At 33.8% G+C, this 25,959-nt stretch overlaps 1 protein-coding gene across 1 annotated transcript; it reads left to right on the forward strand.

Annotated features, from left to right (window-relative positions):
• The first annotated feature begins 23,403 nt into the window (after window positions 1–23,403).
• Window positions 23,404–25,197, forward strand: LOC143578731 (3-ketoacyl-CoA synthase 12-like). The gene has a single exon (XM_077062212.1). It carries the CDS (start codon window positions 23,642–23,644, stop codon window positions 25,043–25,045), a length of 1,404 nt encoding a protein of 467 aa, XP_076918327.1. The 5' UTR covers window positions 23,404–23,641; the 3' UTR covers window positions 25,046–25,197.
• Window positions 25,198–25,959: the final 762 nt, after the last annotated feature.

Genomic DNA, 25,959 nt, shown 5'->3' on the forward strand with positions numbered 1-25,959 from the left:
CTAGAGTTAGTATGGAGAAGATGTTAGTGTTAGATAAAATATAAAACTTTGTTTATAAATAACAAAACCGAAAACAATAGTAAATGGTTTTTTTTTTTGAGAATTTAAAGCTTAAAAATTTGAGATTTTGAGATTTATAGAGTTGGAAAAATCGTGCATGAACCACCATGACTTGATATTCTAACACTAAAAAGTTTTATAAAACAACATATTGGAGTCTAAACATGTGTACGAACCACCGAAACTTTTTCATGTTTTCCACTCAAATAACGATAATAACAAAATAAATCGAGATACAACGTCATGTCAAAACACTAGTCCACGAAATCACCGTAGTTCTATTGTTTTAACACCGAAAATTAGGATGGCGACCGGAACGCTCGCATTCGACTACTTAAAGTATTGACATTTATAACACGATTTATGGCCTAGAAAATGGGCATTATAACTCAACCATCCCAGGTAAGTAAATCACCTTCGATTCTTGGAATCTTTTTGTCAAATGGTCATTTTATAATTTCTCGTTTCCTGTGATGGCTACAAACCCGAAATAAACGCAACCTTTAAGGGATTTGAAACAACGGGATCCAAGTTAATCTTGTAATCCATAAAACACAATGAAAATCTACTTTTTGCGTTTTAAGGTAAGGATACCTTGGAAATACTATGAAAGTGTGTGTATGTGATCATTTAGGATATTGGTGAATTTTAAACAAGTTAATAAATAAACATGCGATATGAACAATTAGATGGAGTAAACACGTATGAACACACGTATAGGACCCTAAGCATAACAATTCTAGGTCGTTACGTCTAACCACCTATCTTAATTGTCATGGCTCTGATACCAATCTGTCACACTCCGACCAAAGGCGGCGGAACATGCCGGGGTGCAACGATTGCTCATAAGCGCATGACACTATTTAAAGCGACAATATTTAACAAACTCATATCATTTCACAACATCGAAAATGTCACATAACCAAATATTCATAACTCAAATACAACAAAATATAACAAAATATAGCAAATCAAATATTGTTCAGTTTTGCTAATATCCTAACGGTATTTGTTACGTTTTCTTCACCGAACTCCATAATCAACCTAGATGCAAACCTGTAACATTTCATAAAATAAAGTTTATCAACACAAAGGTTGGTGAGCAATTCATAAGTTTGAAAAATAGATATATAGTATGAAAAGCCACAAAACTAGTATACAAAACCATAAATAATAGCTATAAACTTGGATAAATAGTTATCGCTAACAAGTTAGCGACACCCAACTATAAGGGGTTTCCAAATAGTTTAGGATTTTATAGTTATCGTTAATTGCATTACGTTAACGACACCTTGCCATGAGGGGTTGCCAAATGGTCTAGGATTTATATTTCCACCATCCAAAAGCGATAAACACATAGTCAAATAAGCATAGAACACCAAATCGAGCAATTATTCAAGTAAGGTATACAACAACGTTTGTGGTTTAAGACCCAAGTATAAAACATTTAGTTTAGATAAGTTGAAATGTCACCCCCAAAATAAAAGATAGTAAACGGGGTATGAAGTTACTCACATTCAAGTAATAAACTTGAAAGATTGATTATTTGGAGATTTTCCGGAACGACGAGTTTAACGTATGAAGCCTAAATAAAAGAAAGTCTTGGATTTAGAAAGGTTGTCTTGAAGATCTTTAAATAAAATAATTGTTGCAAAAACTAATCAATTAAAGTTCAAGGTTTAAAATGTAGCTATTTAAGAATTTATAATAATAACCCTTTTAAAAAATGTAAGTTTGCTCAAAACCGGGTTAAAGTATCTAACCTTAATATTTACTTAACCAATGTTAAGTAATAAGGTGGGGAAAATGCTAAAATGCAAGTTCCATTAGGCTAAAGATACTAAAACGGGTTTTTAACGAGTGTTCGGGTTGTCGGTTCGGGTCTTGACAAATGGTCAAACCCAAAGTCAACTTTCCAAAATATTAATTGTTATGAGATAACTCATTAAAACATACTAACACTTAACCAAGTATGTAGATCTATTGTTTAGAACTAACAACGCACGTTAAGCGAGTGTTCGGTTTTGTCGGTCCAAACTATGTTATGAGATCAAGTTGGATCCAACTATTCCAAGTACTTAAGAAAATAATTAAAATCAGTTTGTAAACTATTTTTAAAGAAATATACAAGTCTTGATAGCTAAAAACACACTTGTGTGTCTTAAGCGAGTAAAAGTCGGTATAGTTCGGTTTGGCTCGGTCTCCATCTCACAAATAGTTCATAGATGGTTTCTACATGCCCAAATATCATAGAACTTGTATATTGGTTTATAAATGAAGAAAACTTAAATTTTACAACTAAAAAGTTAACTACAAGTCTTTTAAGCAAAAGTTTCGGTTTAGTTCGGTTTCCATATCCCAACGAGTTCATAGATGGATTCCACATTCTTAATATCAAAGAACTTGTAAAAATGATTTTTGAAACTCAAATCTAGCAATAAACATGTTTAAACAACTATTTTAACCAAACTAGTAAACAAAAGTTCGGTTTCCGGTTTGGACTAGTTTCGGTTAAACCGAGGTTAGTCTTATACAAACCCACACCATGTAACTTGTAAATAAGATGAACAAACTAAAAGGGTTAGAATTTAGTCATAAGTGATATGTATAATAAGTTATGTGTGTGTAAATATATATCAAGAACACGAAGTCCTCCATGAAGCCTTGCCTTATGACATTCGAAACTTAACCAACCAGAGTCGGTGAAGTAACAAATAAAGGAAACAAGGGGTGTGTATTATATATATGTTGTACCACCATATTCAAGAGTTAGTAATGTTAGATGAACAAGTTAGAATGAAAGACTATAGTTAGTTTGACTTGAGAAGTCAAACTTCAAGAATACATAAGAAATAACAACCTTGAATCTATGGAGTTTTGAGAGAGTTTTTGGAGATGTAGCAAGAGTAAAATGAAGAAGATGAGTGTGTATATATAGGGAAGGAGTGAAGGGTTGGGTATAAAGATTCTTTTATGGTTTGCATAAAAATGGGTATGTTTAAATGGTCAAACAATGCATAATATAAAAAAACAATATTTTATATATTTTATATATTTTAAATGACAAGATCCAATATTTTATATATTTGAAATGTTCGGGTTACAAACGGGTCGGGTTTACATAACAAAAGTGACCCGAAATTGACGAATGTCACAGTCGATTCGGGTCTTGACAAATGGTCAAACCCAAAGTCAACTTTCCAACATATTAATTGTTATGAGATAACTCATTAAAATATACTAACACTTAACCAAGTATGTAGATCTATTGTTTAGAACTAACAACGCACGTTAAGCGAGTGTTCGGTTTTGTCGGTCCAAACTATGTGTTGAGATCAAGTTGGATCCAACAATTCCAAGTACTTAAGAAAATAATTAAAATCAGTTTGTAAACTATTTTTAAAGAAATATACAAGTCTTGATAGCTAAAAACACAATTGTGTGTCTTAAGCGAGTAAAAGTCGGTATAGTTCGGTTTGGCTCGGTCTCCATCTCACAAATAGTTCATAGATGGTTTCTACATGCCCAAATATCATAGAACTTGTATATTGGTTTATAAATGAAGAAAACTTAAATTTTACAACTAAAAAGTTAACTACAAGTCTTTTAAGCAAAAGTTTCGGTTTAGTTCGGTTTCCATATCCCAACGAGTTCATAGATGGATTCCATATTCTTAATATCAAAGAACTTGTAAAAATGATTTTTGAAACTCAAATCTAGCAATAAACATGTTTAAACAACTATTTTAACCAAACTAGTAAACAAAAGTTCGGTTTCCGGTTTGGACTAGTTTCGGTTAAACCGAGGTTAGTCTTATACAAACCCACACCATGTAACTTGTAAATAAGATGAACAAACTAAAAGGGTTAGAAGTTATTCATAAGTGATATGTATAATAAGTTATGTGTGTGTGTATATATATCAAGAACACGAAGTCCTCCATGAAGCCTTGCCTTATGACATTCAAAACTTAACTAACCGGAGTCGGTGAAGTAACAAATAAATGAAACAAGGGGTGTGTATTATATATATGTTGTACCAACATATTCAAGTGTTAGTAATATTAGATGAACAAGTTAAAATGAAAGAATATAGTTAGTTGACCTTAAGAAATCAAAATAACAAAATGTTGAAGATGAATACTTGGATTTGAGAGAGATTTTGGAGAAGATGAACAACCAAAATGGTGTATGGAGCCTTGCTTTTATAATGGTAAGAGTATGGTTCATACAAATAGGGTAAAGATGCAAGTGATGGTTGAAATGGTCAAACAAGTTTTTGGTAAATGGCAATAATAGTCCCCGAAGTTTGGTTTAAGTCATTTTAAGGAGTTTTAAGGACCAAAAAGAATGTTTTCAAGACCCAACAAGTGTAAAACAATATTGTAACATAAAATCCATCATTTTGATTATATCATAAGCTTTGGTTTACAAAATGGGTCGGTTTACATGATAAACAAATATAAAAACGAATACAAACGAGACCTGAAATTAACGAATGTCACAGTTTAAAGCTCGGGTAAAAGAGGAAAGTTTATATAAAATAGTTTTTGAAATAGGCCCCAACATTTTAGTTAGCTTTAGGCCTCATAAACCGTTGAGCCGGCCCTGGTTACTTTATATAAAGAAAAAAATATTAAGTATTTTAAAGTTAAACAATCAATTAGAAACAACGAACGGAACATGTTTTGATACCTTTTGATCATATTATGAAATTATTTATTTTTAGTTCTCTTTTGGTTGCTACAGCGGGTGCCGGTATCTTCTGATATCGTTGTGAATCAAACTGATGTCAACTAAATTCCTGTCGCGTTCTCGACGTAGCGCACAGGTTAAATACCACTAATTTGGGTCAAATAAAATACACGAACAATCTTGTATTGAAGATGAAACTTGTCCGAAACATATTCTTCTACAAGCATGAACGTGATAATCAGTTGCATGAAAGATGTATCGTCAGTATCTTAGATCATGAATCTCATGATCTATTTGAACCTTTTTCTTGCTTTTTAATCATAAAAATGATTAAAGTTGATCAATGTATATATTAAATTATTAATCTATGGTGTTCCTACTTACCTTGACCTTTTAACATTAGCTTCACGTGAATTCATATGGGCGACAACAAATTTTTGCTGGTTTAATCAATCAATATTGACACTCGAAACACGTACACAATATATTATAAATCAATATTGTCAACATATGGTGTCAATTATAAACTTGGGTGGGAGGAGAATAGGGTTTTTCTCGAGCCGAGCCGAACCGAGCGAAGGCTTGCTCGTTGCTTGGCTCGTTTACAACCGAACCGAACGGCTGAAATTTGAACCGAGCGAAAACTGAAACGTGCCAAAATCGAATCGAGCATTTTTCGATCAAACATTGAGCGATTTCGAGCATTATTTGTTTCTTTTTCACTTTTAAAATTTCAATAAGAAACAAATTTGAAGATTGTAAATAATATATCTATAAATAATTTAGTAGTTTTTAGACAAACGTGTAATAAATTGTAAATTTTATTAAAAATAAGTTTGAAGTGAGATATAATGATCATGTAAAAAAACTTCTAGTATTCTAAAAACTTGAAGCGAACAAATAAAACTACAAAATTACGGAATATGAAAAATTTAAAGGGGTAAAAATAATTGTAAGCTTATATTTATGTGTTTTGTCTATATATTTATATATTTGTTCATATATAATTATATATAAAATAAATGAAAAATATTCGAGCCGAACCGAGCCAAGCGGATCTTTGCTCGTTGCTTGGCTCGTTTACAAACCGAGTTGTGAGAACTCAAAGAAACACCATTAAACAATTTTCTTTTTCATATGTATTATATGTAAGTTGCGTTTACTAAAAAAATATTTTTTTACACTAATCAACTATTAAAACAAGTGTAACAAGTTGTTACGGTACAACATGAATGCGTAACATAACTACATATATAGGATCCTTGTGTGAAGAATTGAAGATATGAAAACGGTCTCTTAAAATTGTTGGTTAGAATTCGTGATGGAAAATCATGTGTATTTTGGACAAGGACTAATTAGAGAGTGAGGCGTTTGTTAGTCATTCGTGACTTTGTGTGATGGCCATGGGTGTCTAGGACGTGTGTCTCTCTGACAATTAAAAACATGTTGACCCCTTAAACATCAAGAAGCTAGATAAGTAGGAATTAAATGTTGACACAACACCTTCATTTATATTACAAGTTGTCAATACTAAATAAATAAAATAAGTCTGTTTTCAATCACGTTAATAACCAAGTACTAAAAACAAAAGTAAGATGGTTACAGGGCCGTCTTTGAGGCATAGTAGGGTAGTCGACGGTCACGGGCCCGATACCCCGCTATGCCCGAAATTCTTTTTTTTTGGAAAAAAAAATTGTATGTATTTTTATCAAAAAACATGTGTATAATCAATGTTTCAACACAATTACATAACCACTAGCTTGGTATAATGGTAAAGGGGTATGACATCTACTCAAAAGGTTGTGGGTTATAGTCTTATTTGAGACAATTTTAAGCTTATTTTTATACAAAAGTTTTTTACACAAATTAAATCATAATCAAATAAGCCCATTTATAATTAAATTATTTAAGCCCAAAAAAATGTTTCCTTTACTTAAGGCCCAAAAAAAGTTCGTCTTTGACCTAAAATTTTTTTTGTCTTTTCGGAGCCGGCCCTGGATGGTTAGCTTCACTGACAGTAATACACAGCCATAAATGTAATGAACTTCTCGTTAATAATTCACAACCATAATGTTAGCAAGTCGTCTCTGATCATTAAGATGATAAAATATTTGATTATAACCAATTAAGTTCCGGTACATTTCTAACAAAGTCACCACGCGTTTTTATAACAGCAAAACTGCACAAGTTTGAATATCATTTATAAAAAAAAAAATCACAACACCGCAACCCAAATGGTTTATATTGTTAGAAATACAAGTAACGCTTAAAACACTTGGTTTCGATTAACTGATTATTTGCTCTTAATCTCTTTAGACACTATAATTATTTATTCACTTTTGGCTGCTAATTTTGTTTAAAATATATACTTAGAACATTGGTATTTTTTCATAACTATTTTTAATCAATACTAAATTTTGTGATTGGCCAAAAGGATCTTTGGCCGCCTGAAGGTATCAATACATGTAAAAGGTATATTTGAGGTTAAGGTTGAGTCTTGAGATAAACAACTATGCAGATTTATAACTAGTATTAGAAGTTGGTTTGTGTTGAACGGTTAACAATGTTGTGGAGAGGTGGTAATATGAATGAGTTTGGTTGGATTGGATGATGGGTTAGAGTCGATTTGGGCCATGATGAATTTTTTTTTAAAAAAAGGGTTAGGATGGATATTGGTAAAGATCGGCAAAGTTAACCCATTTTGACCCAAGTAAACATTAAAATACAAAGTGTTCAAGAACCTCTCAAAAAAATTCAAAAAATCGATAACTCAAAATATAAAAAAAAAAAGTAAAACAACTAAAATGTTTCCCCCATTGGCCTCTCATTAAAAAAAACCCGGTTTGGTCTCGATTCAGGTTCGGTTTTTTCGGTGGGGTTTCGGTTCGGTTTTGGTTCTATTTTTTTTGGCCGGTTTCGATATATGTTCGGTTTCAATGTTTTTGGTTTGTGTTCGGTTTCGATTTCTCAGCTTCTATTCGATTTTGTGGGTTTTGTTTGAAATAAATATGATGGAACTTGTTTTAGTCTATTCTAACCCTTAAACAAACTCATTCTAACACATAACCAAAAGTCACTAACATTTTCTTAATCCATCTAGACCTCTTTGAAATATTCTTTTGATCCAACCTCATCTATTTCAATTTTCAAAGTTATCCATATTAACCTAAAATAATCTATTACCCTAATGCCGTGTGATGGGCGTCTCGTTGCTATTTAAAACATGCTTGTCCCCTTTAAAAATAAATAAATGAACAAGCAGGCATTAGTGATGGCACCATATCACCATTAACATTACAAAGTATTCAATTTGTCTATGCTAAAAATAGTAATTAAGTGTATATTCTTAACACAAAATATTCAAGTACAAAAAACTAAAGAGATGGTTAGCTACATTGACAATGATACACGAATAGAAATGTACTTGTAATGAAATTGAAATACTGATCAGATGGGTAGGATTAGCTACATTAATAGTAATACGGCAACAGAAATGTAATTGGAGTGAAGTCGAGCCATATGAATGTTGTGTTAAATTCATATCATGTTAAAAAAACACTTTCTGTAGGTCCCGAAACCGGATCAAACAACAAAACAAACTAAGATACTAGTTGTTCTTGGATCAACCTCACAACTAGTTGGCGGAAACAACTAGTTGGACCAAGATCTCGGATCTTGTATGTGTGTAAGAGAAAACCGAAACTTGGAAGGAAGAAAGGTGTTGAGAGAGTTTGAAGTTACTTGGATAATATTTTGTGAAAGGGTTGGGTTGGTGTATGAGATACACACACACCTTATATATGTGTGTGTTTACTCTTACACCTCTTCCATTAATAATGCCCAATGGGCTCCAAATACAAGAGGCCTCGGGCCCAATACATACAACCGTAAACTAACAAAGACGTAAACTAAAAAGATACAAATACGAAAGACTCAATTAAACAAAACAGGGCCTTACAATCTCCCTCTAGTCTTTTGGTATTTGTCTTATTTCCTTTTCACCACTCGCATTTGGACTCGTAGTCAAATACACCATTTGGATCTTCTTCAAAAGGTTGCTTTTCAACAAGTAACATGACAAACTTGTTGAATTTTCCAACGATGGCGTCCATATTGTCACGACAGACATACTCGACTGTACATAGAGGCGACCCAATTAGCTTCCTGAGGTCGCGAAGTCCAAATCCAGTCAATTCGTGTTCATCAAAGAACGTGAGCTCGTGACTGCGAGTGCAATGCATTTGAATTTGTTGTTGACTTTGACCTTGCTTGCATGTTTCCCAATATGCTCATGTTGTAGTATTTGATTCCTCTTCTTGATCGACTTCTAGCAGAATCAGCAACAGGAGCGACAACATGCTTGTCAACAATTGGCTCAACATTCTCCCAGTTGGTGGTGTGTCGGGTTCGGAAGAATAGTTGATATCATCATCTTTATTTTCTTCACCGGCTTTCTGAACAGAAGGAACGGTACCTGCATAAGAACAAACGTTAAATAAAAAGGCGAGCTCAGCCTCCACCGCAGCTTCCATTTCCCTCGTTTTCTCAGCCTCCTTTGACAGCTCAACATCAGCCGTCTTATTTTCAGTGGCATCACCACTACCACCACCATTTCCATCATCGTTTCCACCATCACAAGGTTAATCATAACTATCATGCTCGTGATTATCATCCTCGTCATCATTTCCCTCATCATCATCCTCGTCATCACCATCACAACCACAACCTTGTTGCAATAAAGGGACTTGATTAACAAAAGTTATTTACAAAAATAACTCAAGACTAGAAAATTTTCTAAGTATAAAGTTTTCCAATTGGTAGAAAAATGTCCAAGTATAAAGTATTCTAATGAGATGAATTTTTTTTTAAAAAAATTCTAAGTTAAAAGTATTCTATTCAAAGCATTTGAATACAACTCCTTTGAGTACAAATTACTTATCATTTTGAAGATCATTATATTTATAAACAAGTGAATTAGATTACTTTGAACTTAGAGTTTTCGCAAGTCCATTTGAATATTTAGATTACTTTTTACTTAAATAAACTCACATAAACCCATACACATTCCAATGAAATAGACTACATTATACTTAGCCAATTTTTACAACATCTTTATACTCAACCGAAAACAAATCTTGATCTAACTCGAATACACTGTCCACAAAACACATTCAAAGATCCATGAACTCAAATCACAAAACAACTCAATTACACTTTAAAAATCTGTGAACTAGATTACATAATAACTACCAATTTATAAAAAATGATAGAAAATGACCAAGACCAAAGTAAATGACATCTAAAGTGAACAAAGATCTGTTAGAAATAGATTCAAGTCAACCCAGCTCGAATACTCAATGAAACCCGAGAACTCGATTACAAACTGAACACTTAGACTTGATTACAAAAAGAACACTCAGACTCGATTACAATTAACAAAAATAGAACTCGATTACAAAGACCTCAGACTCGATTATAATAAACAAAAACAGTCAACTCGAATACAATTGTCTGTTAACACAGCAGACTCGAATACAATGGAAACAAATACACAGACTCGAGTACATTTAAACAATGGACCCGATTACAAATTAATTGCAGACTCGATTACAATCTAAAACTATAACTCGATTATAAAGCAATGACTTGATAACAAAACAGTAACTCGATTACAATTTTTATTATTTTTTTTATTTTATTTTATTTTTTTAATAAGAGACTCTATTACAAAATAAGAAAAATTTAACTCGATTACATTCTCAAACCCAATGACTCGATTACAATTTGTGACCCAGTCAACTCGATTACAAACAAAGAACTAACAACTCGATTACAATTGAAAAACAGACAACTCATAAACTGTAACTCGATCACAATCCAAAAAAAAAAATCGATTACAATTGAAAACAGAGGCTAGATTACAAACTGAACAAGGAAACTCGAAAACATTAGTAATTGCTGAACTCGATTACAATTTGAAATTAGAACTCGATTACAATATAAATCAGTAACTCGATTACAATTTTAAACACAGGCAACTCGATTACAAAGCAAATACAGACTCGATTACAATGAATTCGAACGCTCATGGACTCGGTTACAATTTTAACCGAATTGTAACTGAAGAGGTATATACCCGCCTCAACACCGAGCGAGGCGGGTCAACCCACAAGATATAGACAAGAGGCTTGAAATCAAGACATTATGAAGGCACAAAGCCAAAACCTATGCGCATGGCGCATATCACATATGCTCAGGCATCACATATGCTCACGCATCACATATGCTCAAGCATATCACATGCTCACGCACCATATATGCTCACGCATATCACATCTGCGCGTGACGCATCCGCGCGTGACGCATATCACATGCTCACGCATATCACATCCGCGCGTGGCGCATATCACATGCTTGTGCATATCACATCTGCGCATGAAACATCTGCGCGTGAGAATAAAGAGAAGACCTCGCGCATCCTCAGGATAGGCGCATATCACACATGCACATAATCAACCTCGTCCTTATCCAAATCAGGATAAGGACAACCTTGATTGTGCACGTCAGACAACCTTCCAGAAGGTATCTTTTTAAGGAATAAGAATATGCTGATGTTGACAGCTGCCAATGAAAGGTGGACAACTCAGCAAAACCCATGTGCAATTAATCAATGAAAAAGCACCAGGTGTCCCAAGGACACGTGGCGCGAAGCAATAGGAGGAGGCCAAAAAGGCCCTAATTGGGTCTGAGCCCAATCATTGGAAACCCTAGCACTATAAATACCACATCAACTCCACAAGGAGAGGTATGCCCTATTACACAGTATTACACATTGTTAAGCAATACATTCCAATTCCTTACCCTCAGATTATTATCTTCTCCTACAAATCTCTTATTCTCACACCGGAGGGTTACCCCAAAGAGGACCCCTCAGTCCCTTTCTGAGGGGTAAGTTTACGGTGCTGTTCATTTTGTAGGTGGAAGAATCCAGATCCCAGAGAACCATCGGTGAAATAGCATAATCACACCCGAGGAGAGTAGATCGTCTACCAGTGAGTCGATCCACGTTTCTTCAGTAACTAAACCCGTGAACTCGATTACATATGAATAAAGACTCGATTATATTTTCAAAACCCGTAACTCAGTCACCACATTCATCTTGTAAGTCGCTTACAATTTGTAATCAATTACAATTTGTAATCGATACAGATTGTAAGCGAATTAAGCCTTCCAGAATTGTAATCGAATCACCAAAGAAGACCATCTGGGTTTTAAGAGACCCTGACACGAACCGAAATAAATCTTGACAAGAAGAAACCTACTGTTGGAAAGTTATCTATGGTGAAGATGATTAAGTGTGATATGTGAGACAAGATCTGTGAGTGTGATTAAAGAAAAATCTGACCTGGGGTATGGAGATGGAGGAGCCGGTGACTGTGGTTTGGGAAGAAGAGAGGGAAAGATGTTAAGAAGTGGATAATGTTTGTGTGGATAAAAGAAAAAGAAAATTGGGAAACTATTTATATAGTCAACCAATCTCCCGACCCCCGAACTTCGAAAATGTTTTCATTTTAAACACACGTAGAATGTTTACTCACCGAATCCAAACACATCTAATATATACGATACAATAATGTCGGGTCAAATTTCACATACTTTGCATAAATGACCTCATTATAAGTACAAAACCCGTTTTAAACGGACAAAAGAAAACTAAGCTTTACATTAAAATTTAAGATAAGTTTAACAAAAATAAGATTTAAAATTTAAAAATTTATAAAATCGGTAAGACAATAACTAAAATTAAAATAAGAGTTAAAAATCAAAACAATAAAGTAGTGAAATTAGAATTAAAAAAATAAAATAAAATAAAAATTAAAAGTTAAAATAAAATAAGAAAAAATAAAATTAAAAGAAATACAAGTTAAACTAATTTTAACAAGTAAATTAAATTAAAATAAAACTTAAAAGGAACTAAAATTTAAAATTAAGATGAAAAAAAATATTATATTAATCATATTAATTGATTTACAAAATAAGCTATTCATACTTGTTTTTGGTGAGAAAGACCACGACATGGAATCATATTGTCTATAGTGTCCTAGATCACACTTATATTTGGATATTATTATGCCAAGAACCCAAAGTCGATTGTAGATATGTTGGTCCACTTTAAACTTAACAAGTATTTTGATTTCATCGTGATACTTTAAGGTATAGTTAGGCACAATACTTGTGTGGTCCCCTGTTAATCCAACGTGTTACATACTCCATCATACCTCGGGCATACTTTGTATTTATCAGTATCACCCCGAATTGACTCCAACCCCCTAATGATTGATCAAAACATTTTGAGCTTCTATAGACTTTTTGCAAACTTTTCTTTCAAACAATATGTAAAGGTTGAATCATGGACTTACTAGCCTTGTTGACTTATGCCTTCATATAAAGTGTTTAGGACTTACTTGTTTGCCCCACGTTACGTGATTCTAATATACCCCTTTTTGTTTGATAAAATTATCAACAATTTTTGTTGTTGATTTTTGAACACTTTTTGAGCATATTGCAGTTTTTCTGCTTTTTCAATAATTTTTGATATTTTTCACAATTTGAAGCTAAAGCAAGAAATAATTTTCCATTGTGACCAATAACTAACGGGCTCGTGTATGACTGACTATTAGGATTTTTGCCTTCATTAATATGACTTATTTGGAGTCGGCAACCACTTCATAAGAGTGTAACCACTAGCAAAGGCAGATATTTAAGTTTATATCATTATGATATTTACTCATTTGTTAAGCCTATCTACACATCAAGCAATGATCTTGTTGGCTTTTGATCTACTCTTTTCATGTGCTATGATTACCTAAGACAATTTTCTATCATTTTCCAAAGGTCGGATCAATTTCTCAAAATTTTCTAATATTTTAATATTATCCGACTCCCTCTAAACAAGAGCTCCCTCTAAGCGAGAGAATATACTTTTAAGACTTTTTCAGATTTTCTTAAATAAAATAAATAACATATAAAATATTTTTTGAAGTCAAGTGACTTAATTTTTTATTTACTTAACAAAAATAAAATCTTTTTGGTGAGCTAAGACTCATTTTCTCTCTCTAAAATTGAGACATATTTAAAAAATATTTACAATTTTATATACAAAAAGATAAAAGAAATTAAGATAAATTGAAATACAAATTAAAAAGAAAATTAAAAACAAATAAAATTAAAACAAAAGTTTCAAATTTTAAAACTAAAAAAATTTGAAAATAAAAGTTTAAAATTAAAAATAAAAGAAAAATTTAAGCTAAATTAAAAAGGAAACTAAATTAAAAAGAACTTAGATAAAATAAACTTTTAAGAAAAAAATTAAAAATAAAATGAAATAAAACAAAATTAAATTAAAATAATTTTAAAATAAAAATAAAGAAAAAAAAAATAAATTTTGTACAAAAGAGATCATGCCAAGTGACTCAACGAGAAACAAAAATGTGGCACGATCAAAGGCTTTAGTAAACAGGTCTGCATAGTTGTCATCAGTATCGACCCGTTCTATTGTGAGACGCTTTCGGTTCAGATAAGAGAGATGCTAAGCAAGTTGTGGCTCAGTTGTTCCACCAAATTGACGTCGTCAAACGTCAGGACTCCATTTAACACTCTACCCTGTTTAGTGATATTTTCACCCATATCTCCAACAAAAGAAACGTATCCTCCATCAAACGGTTTAATGTCAAACAGCAAGGATTCGTCTCCTGTCATGTGTCGAGTACAGCCACTATCCAAATACCAAATACTATTTACATAATGTCTTGACGGACCCTACACATTAGCAGTTTAATTAGATACAGGTTCCCGAGACTTAGTTGTCTCGGGAGGGTCAACCACAAGGTTGTCAAATGTCATTTTCTCGTTGTTGTTTATGAAGTTGTGGGACGTGTCAGAATCAGAAGAACAGTCTTTAGGATTCCATGCACAAGCAGGTTTCCTGTTTTTAAAAGATTTTCGAGACTGTCTCCTTGGTTTTAAAACAACATCCTTAGATTTTTCAATCTTTGGATTTCTTTTCTCCTTTCTTTTTGATAAATTCTCAGACCTTTCAGTCTTTGAATTTCTTTTTGCTCTCTCGTTTTTGGTTATCCAAAAAGAGGTTTATCATTCTTTTTATTTCTGGATCTCACATCCATTTCGCTGACAGAACTGTCAGGTTGGTCATTTCTTGTTCTTGAGCTTGGTTTAGCTCTTGAACGGAATTGATAAAACCTACTATTCGTTTCTCTTTTCATCTTATGCCAGCTCTTGCAATGTCTTGCAAGGTGAGACGGTTTACCACACACAAAGCAAAGTTTTCTTCTATCTTCCCTATAGAAACCGTCAGAATGATAATACAAACAAGCTGTTAGATCTATGACCCCGATCATCAAAAACATTTGTATAGAAAGAGTTCACATAATCTTGTGAATAATAACCATAGTAGCTATTATCAAATTGATTGTATAGTTGAGGTTGATAATATTGATTTGTGGATTGATAAAAATTATTTCTATGAGGTGGCACATATTTACCAGATGTACTTGCCTTTTCCTTTTCAAAACGATTTTCGTTAATTTTAGTTTCCTCAACTTTACAATCTTTTGATGAGCAACTGGGTAGGTTAGTATTCACAGAGATCTTTTAATGCACAGTTCTATCAATAATGGTTTCATCAAAAATAGTTTCACAATCACTATTATCTGAAATAGAAACTTCATTTTCATTTTCAAGAGGCGTGCCAACATGAACACTTTCATCAGATACATCATTGTTCAAAATATTTTTGGAAACAATATTATTACAGACATGGTAGTTAATAGATGAATCAAAAAGCAAGTTTTTATCTCCAAAACCCATGTTTGTTTCCATACACCCATTTTCTTCTACACAACCTGCTACAGAAGATGAATCATTATTAGGATTAACTGAAGAATTATCTGAAATAACAATCTTGGGAGCTGCAGGAACAAATGTCTTTGATATGGGCACATGACCAACACCATAGACCATTTCTTCCTCAGGAGGAGAATTAAAATCAAGATGAGGAACGCTAGTATAGTTATTGTTAAACGGTGGAGGTACAGCAGAACAATCATAGCCTAAACCAGTCTTTAATCTTAATTCCATTTGTGACCCAATAAGTTTATTCAGCTTTTCGGTGGCTAACTCAAAGTTTTCTATGGAAATCTTCTTTTGGGTTAACTCAATCTCTAATTTAACAATTTTGGCGTTTAGTTCAACTACTTGATTTTCATGACGTTTTGCTAAGTTTCTAGCAATTGAAACTTGTTCCCTAAGATCGGCCATATCATTACCATGAGTGTTAATTCTAATAGTGTAAATCTTTGCAGCCTTTTTAAGATCATCATTTTGAACTCTAATGTTATCAATTTGTTCAAGAACTTTAGCATTATGGTTTCTATAATGAAGAAATTTATCAATGCATTCTTGAGAGCAGAGTTTGTGTACCTCGGGAATGAGAGAGGCAGGTGTGGGAATCCCGTCGGTGGTGCTTGAAGAGGTACCAGCCTGATCAGTGAATGCCATCCCCGCAAAGTTCAGAGGATTCTTTAACTCTTCAAATTGATCTTCTTCCCAATCAGGTACAGTTTAATCGGCATTCCTAGCAATCATCGCCTTGGAGTTCAATTCGAAGTTCCCTTTTGATGAGCTTCCTTGATTGATTCTAGGGATCCTTGACTTCGATGAGTAGTTTTGGATGATTCTCTTACCAGACTTCTTAGTACCTTCATTGTCAGACATCTCGGTGATCTTGATCTCTCCCACAGCTATTGGAGGAGTTGTGCATTCACGAGCAAAGTGACCTGGCTCCCCACAGTTGTAGCACCGGAGCTTGTCTTTCTCAAAACCAAGATTCTTCCCATCTTTGAAACTATCCTTCCCGTACTTCTTCATAAAGTTTGTGGCCTGATGAATAGCCATGGCCATCTGATATTTGATATCCATTTTCTTGAGATCATACTTGTTGATCTCGGGAAGATCTCTTTGTTCAAACGATGGAGGAAGCAACTTTCCTTGTAGCAACTCCTCATGACTTGACAAGAAGACATGAATCAAAGCTACATTAGAGTCATCAGTAGGTAGAGGCTTTGAAGCAGTGAAAGCTGGAGTGCTTGGAGTAGGCTTGATTCCATGAGCTTTAAGTGCTTGTGCAACGGCTTGATCAACAGCAGATTGAAAGGAGCTTAAGTTTGCCCTTGATGAAGCTTGAGACACACTAGACGTATTGAAGGTTGAGCCTTGGCTTTGAGCTGTGGTGTTGACTTGACTTATGAATGCAGAGCTCACACCTGTTCCAGTGGCCATACCGGCTTTTGAGAGAGAACTTATGTGATTGTTCATCCTTAACTTCTCATCCATCACAAATGACTTGATAACTGAGGCCAAATCCGACAAACTCATGAGATGAAGGTTGGAAGTTCTCCTGATGGTGATAACGCTGCTGCTCCATGAGTAAGGGAGAGAATTTAGAAGCTTATCGTTAATCTCAATTTGCTCGAATTCAATTTTCGCACTGTTGATTTCTGTAATCAACGTTTCAAATCTTAAGATGAGACTATCAATTGATTCTCCTTGAATGTAGTTAAACATGTTAAACTCTCCCTTCAACATCCCTTTACGGCTGTTTCTCATTTCCAGATTCCCTTCAAACTTGTTCACTAAGGCATCCCATAGACCCTTAGCAGTGGTGTAGTCTCTCAAAGTCAATGCAATTTCTTTTGAAAGAGATACAGTTAGGATACCAAAGGCCTTTTGATCTTCAGCAAGCATTCTTCGATCATCATCATTGTAGTTAGCCACGGTTTTGGGAACTTCACCATCAGTACCGGTTGTCATAGGATGATGTGGACCTTGTTCGATAGGTCTAATAAGATTATAGTCAATGATCTTGAGATAGTTGTAAAATCTCCACTTAAACTCATCAAAATCACAGTCCCATTTCATCAACTTTGGAGGCTTAGAGGTGGTTCCGGCCTTGTTTTTGAACATCACATATTGAACAGCTTCAACACTAGCAACAGTGGAAATTGGGTTTGCCATCTCTTAAAATTCTGCTAAAAAACTAAGTCTGATGTATTCTAATGAGAATTGTATTCTAATCAAGTATGATTAGATTACAATTTCCTTAGAATAAAAATATCACACAATGTATGCTAATGAAAATTGTATTCTAATAAAGTTTGATTATATTACAATTTACTTAGAAAATTTTGGACACAAGGTGATTGCAATTGAGTGGAATGTAAGAAAATTTTGGCTAAGTATTGTATGCGAGTTGGAATGAAGAAAATTTTGGCTAAGGATTGTATACGAATTGGACTGAAGAAAATTTGGCTAAGTATTGTATGCGAGTTGGAATGAAGAAAATTTTGGCTAAGGATTGTATGCGAATTCGAATGAAGAAAATTTGGCTAAGTATTGTATGCGGGTTGGAATGAAGAAAATTTTGGCTAAGGATTGTATGCGAATTGGAATGAAGAAAATTTGGCTAAGTATTGTATGCGGGTTGGAATGAAGAAAATTTTGGCTAAGGATTGTATGCGAATTGGAATGAAGAAAATTTGGCTAAGTATTGTATGCGAGTTGGAATGAAGAGAAATTTGGCTAAGGATTGTATGCTAGTTGGGTTATGAGAATTTGGCTAAGTATTGTATGCTAGTTGGTGTATGCGAATCTGGTGAATAAACTAAGGATTGTATGCGATTTTTATGACCCAAAAAGGTATGTCACCAACTCACTTTCCCACACCTTTATCAAACACACCCATTTGCATGATTAACACAACTTTTCAAGCATTCTTTCACATGCAACATACACAAACACAATCATTCCAAGATTCATACACCAAAACTAACCACTTTAACAATATTGAACCATCTTCTTGAACATGAACACCTTAAATATTTTAAGAACTTCAAGAACACAAGAACCCGAAAACCACTTATTTTCTTCAAAAATCCTTCTTTTCACACACAAGACCAAAATCCAAGGTTGTGACCCAAGATCTACAACTAGTTGAGCCCGAAAGCTCTTATACCAATTGTAGGTCCCGAAACCGGATCAAACAACAAAACAAACTATGATACTAGTTGTTCTTGGATCAACCTCACAACTAGTTGGCGGAAACAACTAGTTGGACCGAGATCTCGGATCTTGTATGTGTGTAAGAGAAAACCGAAACTTGGAAGGAAGAAAGGTGTTGAGAGAGTTTGGAGTTACTTGGATAATATTTTGTGAAAGGGTTGGGTTGGTGTATGAGATACACACACACCTTATATATGTGTGTGTTTACTCATACACCTCTTCCATTAATAATGCCCAATGGGCTCCAAATACAAGAGGCCTCGGGCCCAATACATACAACCGTAAACTAACAAAGACGTAAACTAAAAAGATACAAATACGAAAGACTCAATTAAACAAAACCGGGCCTTACACTTTCTATTTTTTTTTTTTTGAAATGCTCAATATTATAAAAAGAAAAGAGAACCATTTACAAGTCACTAGAGGCCTAAAACATATAAGGAAATGACAATGACAAAAACATCAAGCAAAAAAACTATTACAACCGTTTAAATAGAAAAATTAATGAAATTAAACATGCATCATTTCTCCCATTCCAAATCCGCATGTTTACTCCTATGCTTGATCCACATGTTTACCTTCTAAATGGAAGGCCAACATGTTGTCTATTGGAGGTCGTTTTATGCTCATTTCTTCAGTGTTGTGATACTTAAGCATTTACCACATCTCTTTTTTTTCAGGCTGTAAACCTAGAAAACTTCCTTTCATTTACTAGGGAACTCTGGTTGGTAGCAACATGACCCAGGCATAACTGCATAAGAGACCAAGAGTGGCAATTGATTGTTGAAAGATTTCAAATAATAATAATAATAATAATAATAATAATAATAATAATAATAATAATAATAAAATAGTTAATGTAATTGGAATGAAGTCGAGCCATATTGGCGTTTATAAATTTATTTTTTATTTAATGACAGCTGAAATAAACTTAACTGATATCAACCGAATTCACAACAATGCGACGTGTTGTGCGGTGGTTAATTTTGTTACCTAGTTAGTTTCAAAAGTTAATGATAAAGGAACAATAACTATCTTAAAATTATCCGTTGATAACTATAATAATAATGTTATGTTAGTAATGAAGAGACACGTAAAGCCTAAACCGGTTTATAAGAGTACAAAGGCAGAAGGGGTGCGAGAAAGCTGAATCCGATCAAATAGCCTGAGTCTAAAAATTAATGCCATTAGCCTCATTACAAGAAGAGGATACTTCCTGTAACCACCTCCGATGTGAAAATCAATATGGTAAGTTATGACTATATGGTTGAGAATGGAGAGTATGAATATATCCTTTTAACGTTTGGTGATCAAGTCTTCTATTTATAGTCAAAGGGAATGCAATGTTATAGGCCCCTTGGTCACTGACAGAATATTCCTTTGGTCCCCTGTTTGACCGACGTGGTTGAGGACGCCTTAAGCCGAGACCAAGGCTAACAGTGTACCATTTGTATGTTGGCATCCTTTGAATGGATTATTGAGTGATTGCGCCATGCGCATTTGTCCTATAGCTGTCATACTGGTACCCGCTTATGCCTTCACCGACAGGCGGCGCCTCCTGATTAATCTTCTACATTGTGACCGCGCTGTTGTCCGTTCTTTCTTGTCTTCTGACTAGGGATGGTCTTGTCTTTATATGATGCGCCAGACCTAGGTCACGATCCATTTCTCTTCAAGTAAAAACTTGATAAATGCTAAATAATTTATCAGTGGTGTAAATGGCTAATACCTTAATAAAATAAATGTATTTTTTTTCTTTTATCAAACTTTCAAATGTGTTTTCATATATCAAACTTTCGGCTGTGTTTTCTAATACATTAATCAAAATGTTTTCACGACTTTAAATTTATAAAAGTTATAAACAAAAATAATATTGATGTTATGCATAAATCACAAAAGATATATAAATTAAAATATGTAAGGCCAATATTTGTGACTGGCGATATCAAATTACGAAACCCGTTATATGTTAATGGTCAAGTGAATAATTAAAGCCGACGAGGAAACCAGACACGAAACGAGAGCTTCGGGACGCGCATATAGCTTCAACGGGGAGAAGATCTTCTAGAATGCTAGTTGTTTGGTTATTAATAAGACTTTAGTTGTTAGTTTTATGTGTGTGTTTCTTAAGGTGTAAATCACCCACCCAATGGGAGCTCACCTTATGTGGGTCGGTTCGTTTAATGTATTAATCTTTTACCGATAACGAGATCGTTCACTATCTATATTATCTTTATATTTTTGTTTGGTTGTTTGATTTACCGCACCCGTCTCGACACTTTATCAAGAATAAAATCGTTCGTTTGATCGTTTTGGGACCTACAACGTACTATAAAACTTTTCGATCTTTGAACAAAATCTTAGGTTAAAAAGAGGCTGCACTAATTGGGTACACTCATCATTGTTTAATTCTTTTTTCCCTTATATTGGTATATTTATTATTGCCTCGCACGCCACCTCTTTGTTTTATTTGGTGCCCATTAACTTCCTCAATCAGCTCTTGAATTCTCATCTACTTCCTACGCCAGCAATAAATACTATGGTTTACATATGTTTATGATAAAGAGAAATCAGGAAAGTACCATGGTTTATCATACTATATATTACATTCATTGTGGTTACTTTGGAGAAAAATCACATTATAATCATATGATACATGACTTCATGGTTGTGTGCCTACTTTTGCTTGTTTTTCAGGCTTTCTTCTAAGGGTTACTGGATTTTAATAATATCAACTTTCATTTATTTGCGGCGATTAACCCTAACTCAGGAAATGATACAATCCAAACTTAACTGAAAATTAAATCTGTTAGTGTTTTTATGACGTGGAAAATACGTATCAGATTGTTGGAGAAAATACATTTAAAATTGTGTCTTTTGGTAAACGTTTCCTCGGTTGAGAATCACGACCTATAGGTGAAAGTTGATATTATTAAAATCCAATCACCCTTGTTCTAAGTACATGTGATATGACTCCAAATTACATATGAAATTTATTTTTAACTCATTTTTATTTGGGGCTTTAAACTGTTGATTTTATTGTTGTATTTGTTGTTTATATTAAGAGTATAAACGATATCGAATAGTAGTCTAAACTTGATCGTGTATTAACAGTTGTGATAAATAATGTTTACAAATAACCTGTATTTATAAATCTACCAATCCAAGATCAATACTAATCCTTATTAGATAATATGCTGTTTAAACCTGAAAAAAGTGGCTAATAAATGTCAAAAGTAATACAATGTTTCATATCTCTAGCATCATATAGATAATTTGGTCCCCCATTAGATAATCAATTTGTAATGTCAAACAATCGGTTCGTCAATTTCGCTTCATTGACAGAAGATCAAGATTTCACTGTTCAAAGTTTGTATGTCACATTAAGATAATTTGGTCCCCCAACAGATACTTAATTTGTAATGCCAAACAATCGCTTCCCTTCATTCACGAAAAGATCAAGAATTTACGTCGAAAGTAGCTTTGTATGTCACATTCGCGAAGGTGACATATAAAGCAAATTGCACATATATATATATGCATAGCTGTTTATGATTTGAATTCCTTGAAAACAAACATCATATCATACGCTGGAAAAAGGTTAACGTGATTGAAACGTTACATAATTAATGTCCGCTCCTGTTTCATTCTCGTGATTTAAAGTTTAAACCCCTAAAAGTAAGTTATAATATTTTACCAGGTATTAAACTTTTGGAGGAATTGAAGACAATTATTTTCATACTTCATGTAGATTGGTCATTTCCCTGACAAGATCTTGACTTAACAAGAACCTATGTTTTTATTTTGCCGATTGACCATGTTAAAATATTGACACTGCCTTCAACTATGTATATCAAACTGTATGTCACATCGGATGAGTCATATAATGTTATACGGCTAATAGGATAGATTGAAAAATGTCATACAAGCGGTATGATTTAACCTTCTTATATGACTCATATGTATATTTTTTCCTGTTATTAATTTGACTCGTATGACAATATATTACATGTCATGCGACCCCTATTAAACGTAAGTGGTGTGTGAATATATAGTGTGGTAATTTTCTTTACCCAAAACCATTGGAAACTATTACAAACAAATTTACACACGCATTTTGTTTGAAAACAATTGTGTTTATACATTAACTAAAACTAGGGTATCGTCAAATTTTATGGCTAAATCGTATTTTAAAAACGGTAACATATTTTTCGTAAAAAAATTAGTTTTGGCAAAAGATCCTAACACGTGAATACGATCACAAACATTTTTATACGATCTCTAAGCGGCACAAATCACATAATTCCAACATAAAAAATTAAGAGACGGAGCTTGAAGAGAGGCGATCAAGGAGTTAAAATCAAACAAGAATCGAATGTGGTCAAACCCTAAAAAATTGACGGCACTAAAAGATAAGGCTTGAAGTTTCTAAGTTATCTTTGATCAAATATGTTCATAAGAACAACACTTTGCAATGCTAAAGGTCTGCCACAATGATATATAAAGATGACCTACAAGAGTCAAATTAGCATGAAGTTAAAGTCTTTGTTCTAGAAAAAGTCAATAATGCAGTAATGCTTTAGTTTATTGTTATTTGGTGGGAGTTGAGTGATAGATATCTTTGTAACTAATATTAGTAGGGAATGCAAGCGGTGCACTCCCTTTTTATACAAATAATTTTAGGTTTTCCAAATTACAAACCAAAAACAACATTTTAAACATCATTCCAAACCCTTTCTCTCTCTCTAAAAATGGTGTTTTTCCTTACCATTTTGTCTTCCATCCCTATATTATACATTTTCTACATTGTACTCAATTTTCTTGACACAAAAAGACATCAACATTGTTACTTATTAGACTACCAACTCTACAAACCCTCCGATAACCAGAAATTGTCCACCGAATTCTCTGGTGAGATCATCAAGAGGGCGAAAAACCTCGGCCTAAACGAGTACAAGTTTCTTCTCAAAGCCATTGTAAGCTCCGGCATTGGCGAAGAAACCTACGCGCCAAAAATGGTGTTTGAAGGCCGCGAGGAAAACCCTAGTCATGAAGATGCCCTTGAAGAGATGGACGAGCTTTTCGAGTACACCATCGAACGGCTTTTGCGTCGAACGGGTGTTTCACCATCCGATATTGATGTCTTGGTGGTTAATATATCGATGTTGGCGTGTGTACCGTCGTTATCGGGTCGAATTATTAACAAGTACAAGATGAGGGAGGATGTGAAAACTTATAATTTATGTGGGATGGGATGTAGTGCTAGTTTGATTTCTTTGAATATTATTGAAAGTGTGTTTAAGTCAAAGAAAAACCAAGTGGCAATGTTGGTTACATCTGAATCTTTGACTCCTAATTGGTATGTCGGTAATGATAAGTCAATGATTCTTTCAAATTGCTTGTTTAGAACCGGTGGGTGTGCAATGATTCTCACAAACAAGCCAAGTTTAGCTCATAAATGCATGTTGAAGTTGAAGTGTCTTGTTCGAACTCACCACGGTGCGAAAGACGAGTCATACAGGTGTTGCATACAAACCGAAGACGAATACGGTCGAATGGGGTTTCATTTAGGTAAATCTTTACCTAAAGCCGCAACCCGAGCCTTTGTTGAAAATTTAAAACGAGTGGCACCGAAGATCTTACCGATCCGGGAGCTTCTCCGGTTCGGTATACTTTCCATGATAATGAAAATGGTCCAGAGTGGCCAAAGAAAGTCAGCAGGCTTAGGCTTTGCTAGACCCGTCATCAATTTTAAAGCCGGTGTGGACCATTTCTGTCTCCACACCGGTGGAAAAGCTGTGATTGACGCAGTCGCTCAAAGCCTAAGCTTAAGTGAATATGATGTCGAACCGGCGCGGATGACTCTGCACCGGTTCGGCAACACTTCAGCTAGTAGTGTTTGGTATGTATTAGGGTACATGGAGGCTAAAAAAAGACTTAAAAAAGGTGATAAATTGTTTATGATAAGCTTTGGGGCAGGGTTCAAGTGCAATAGTTGCATGTGGGAAGTTATACGTGACTTGGAAGGAGTAGAAAATGTGTGGAAAGAGTGTAATATTGAAGACTACCCACCACAAACCCTAGCCAACCCATTTTTGGAGAAATATGGTTGGATCCAGGATGAAGATATTGAAACCTTCAAAATACCAGAGTGAAATTCATTTACAGGTGAGGGAAAAAAGGTCATTTTACTTTCTTAATTCATTATTTGGTTTATAGTTAAAGAAAATGTATAATTGATTGTGTGTATTTTATTTTCTTTGTATTGTATTTTAATTTTATGAAATCCAAATTTTAATTTCTATTATTCTTCATTTTATAGGGTTTAATTATTGTGGCTTTCAATTACTTCTCTTTACATAATTGTATGTTGTTAAGTCTAAAAGTTTGAACTAAATTTTTTAAATAGAGTCTCGTTTTTTATATCATTCGGTGTTATATCTTGCACCCACAAGCTAGCAGATTTATTGATTGTTACGTACTAAACACTTTCGAGGAGGTCACCATCCAGAGAATACCTTCATACAAGTATGATTAAACATGAAGTTCTTCTCCAATGCACAAGTAATATGTTCAAAACGCATTTGTGGTATTTGAGGTCAGGTATTCCTTATGGTCTCACATTATCTCTCAAATCCATATTTTTTTTTATTTTAGAAATGTGGAATCTTATAACTAAAAAAAACCAAGCAAAGAACTAGCAAAGGAAAAAAGTCGCATGTACAAAGAAGGTTTTGAAACTACATTTTCTCGAAAACTTACACTTTTAGTTCTTACTATCATACCAAAGAAAAGAGAAATGCACGATATCGTCAAGCAACGTTTGTTTGATGTGACTATTATTTTCAAAAGCCATGTCAATCCTGAATCTCCGTACTGCCCATCGCGTCACAAAATAGTTATATTTTTTTTCTCTTAGGCATAATTTAAAACACAATAATAATTTCTTAAATAATGTAGGGAGTACTAGCTAGAACACCATATATTTAGACTTGTTTATTCATTTTAAAGTACAATAATCAATGCGTTATAATATATAAAAGTGACCAAAAATATAATGCATATGAAT

Source organism: Bidens hawaiensis, unplaced genomic scaffold (assembly GCF_021521415.1).
Source record: "Bidens hawaiensis isolate Kalapana, Puna unplaced genomic scaffold, B.hawaiensis_p1.1 tig00029329_1, whole genome shotgun sequence".
Taxonomy (NCBI): domain Eukaryota; kingdom Viridiplantae; phylum Streptophyta; class Magnoliopsida; order Asterales; family Asteraceae; genus Bidens; species Bidens hawaiensis.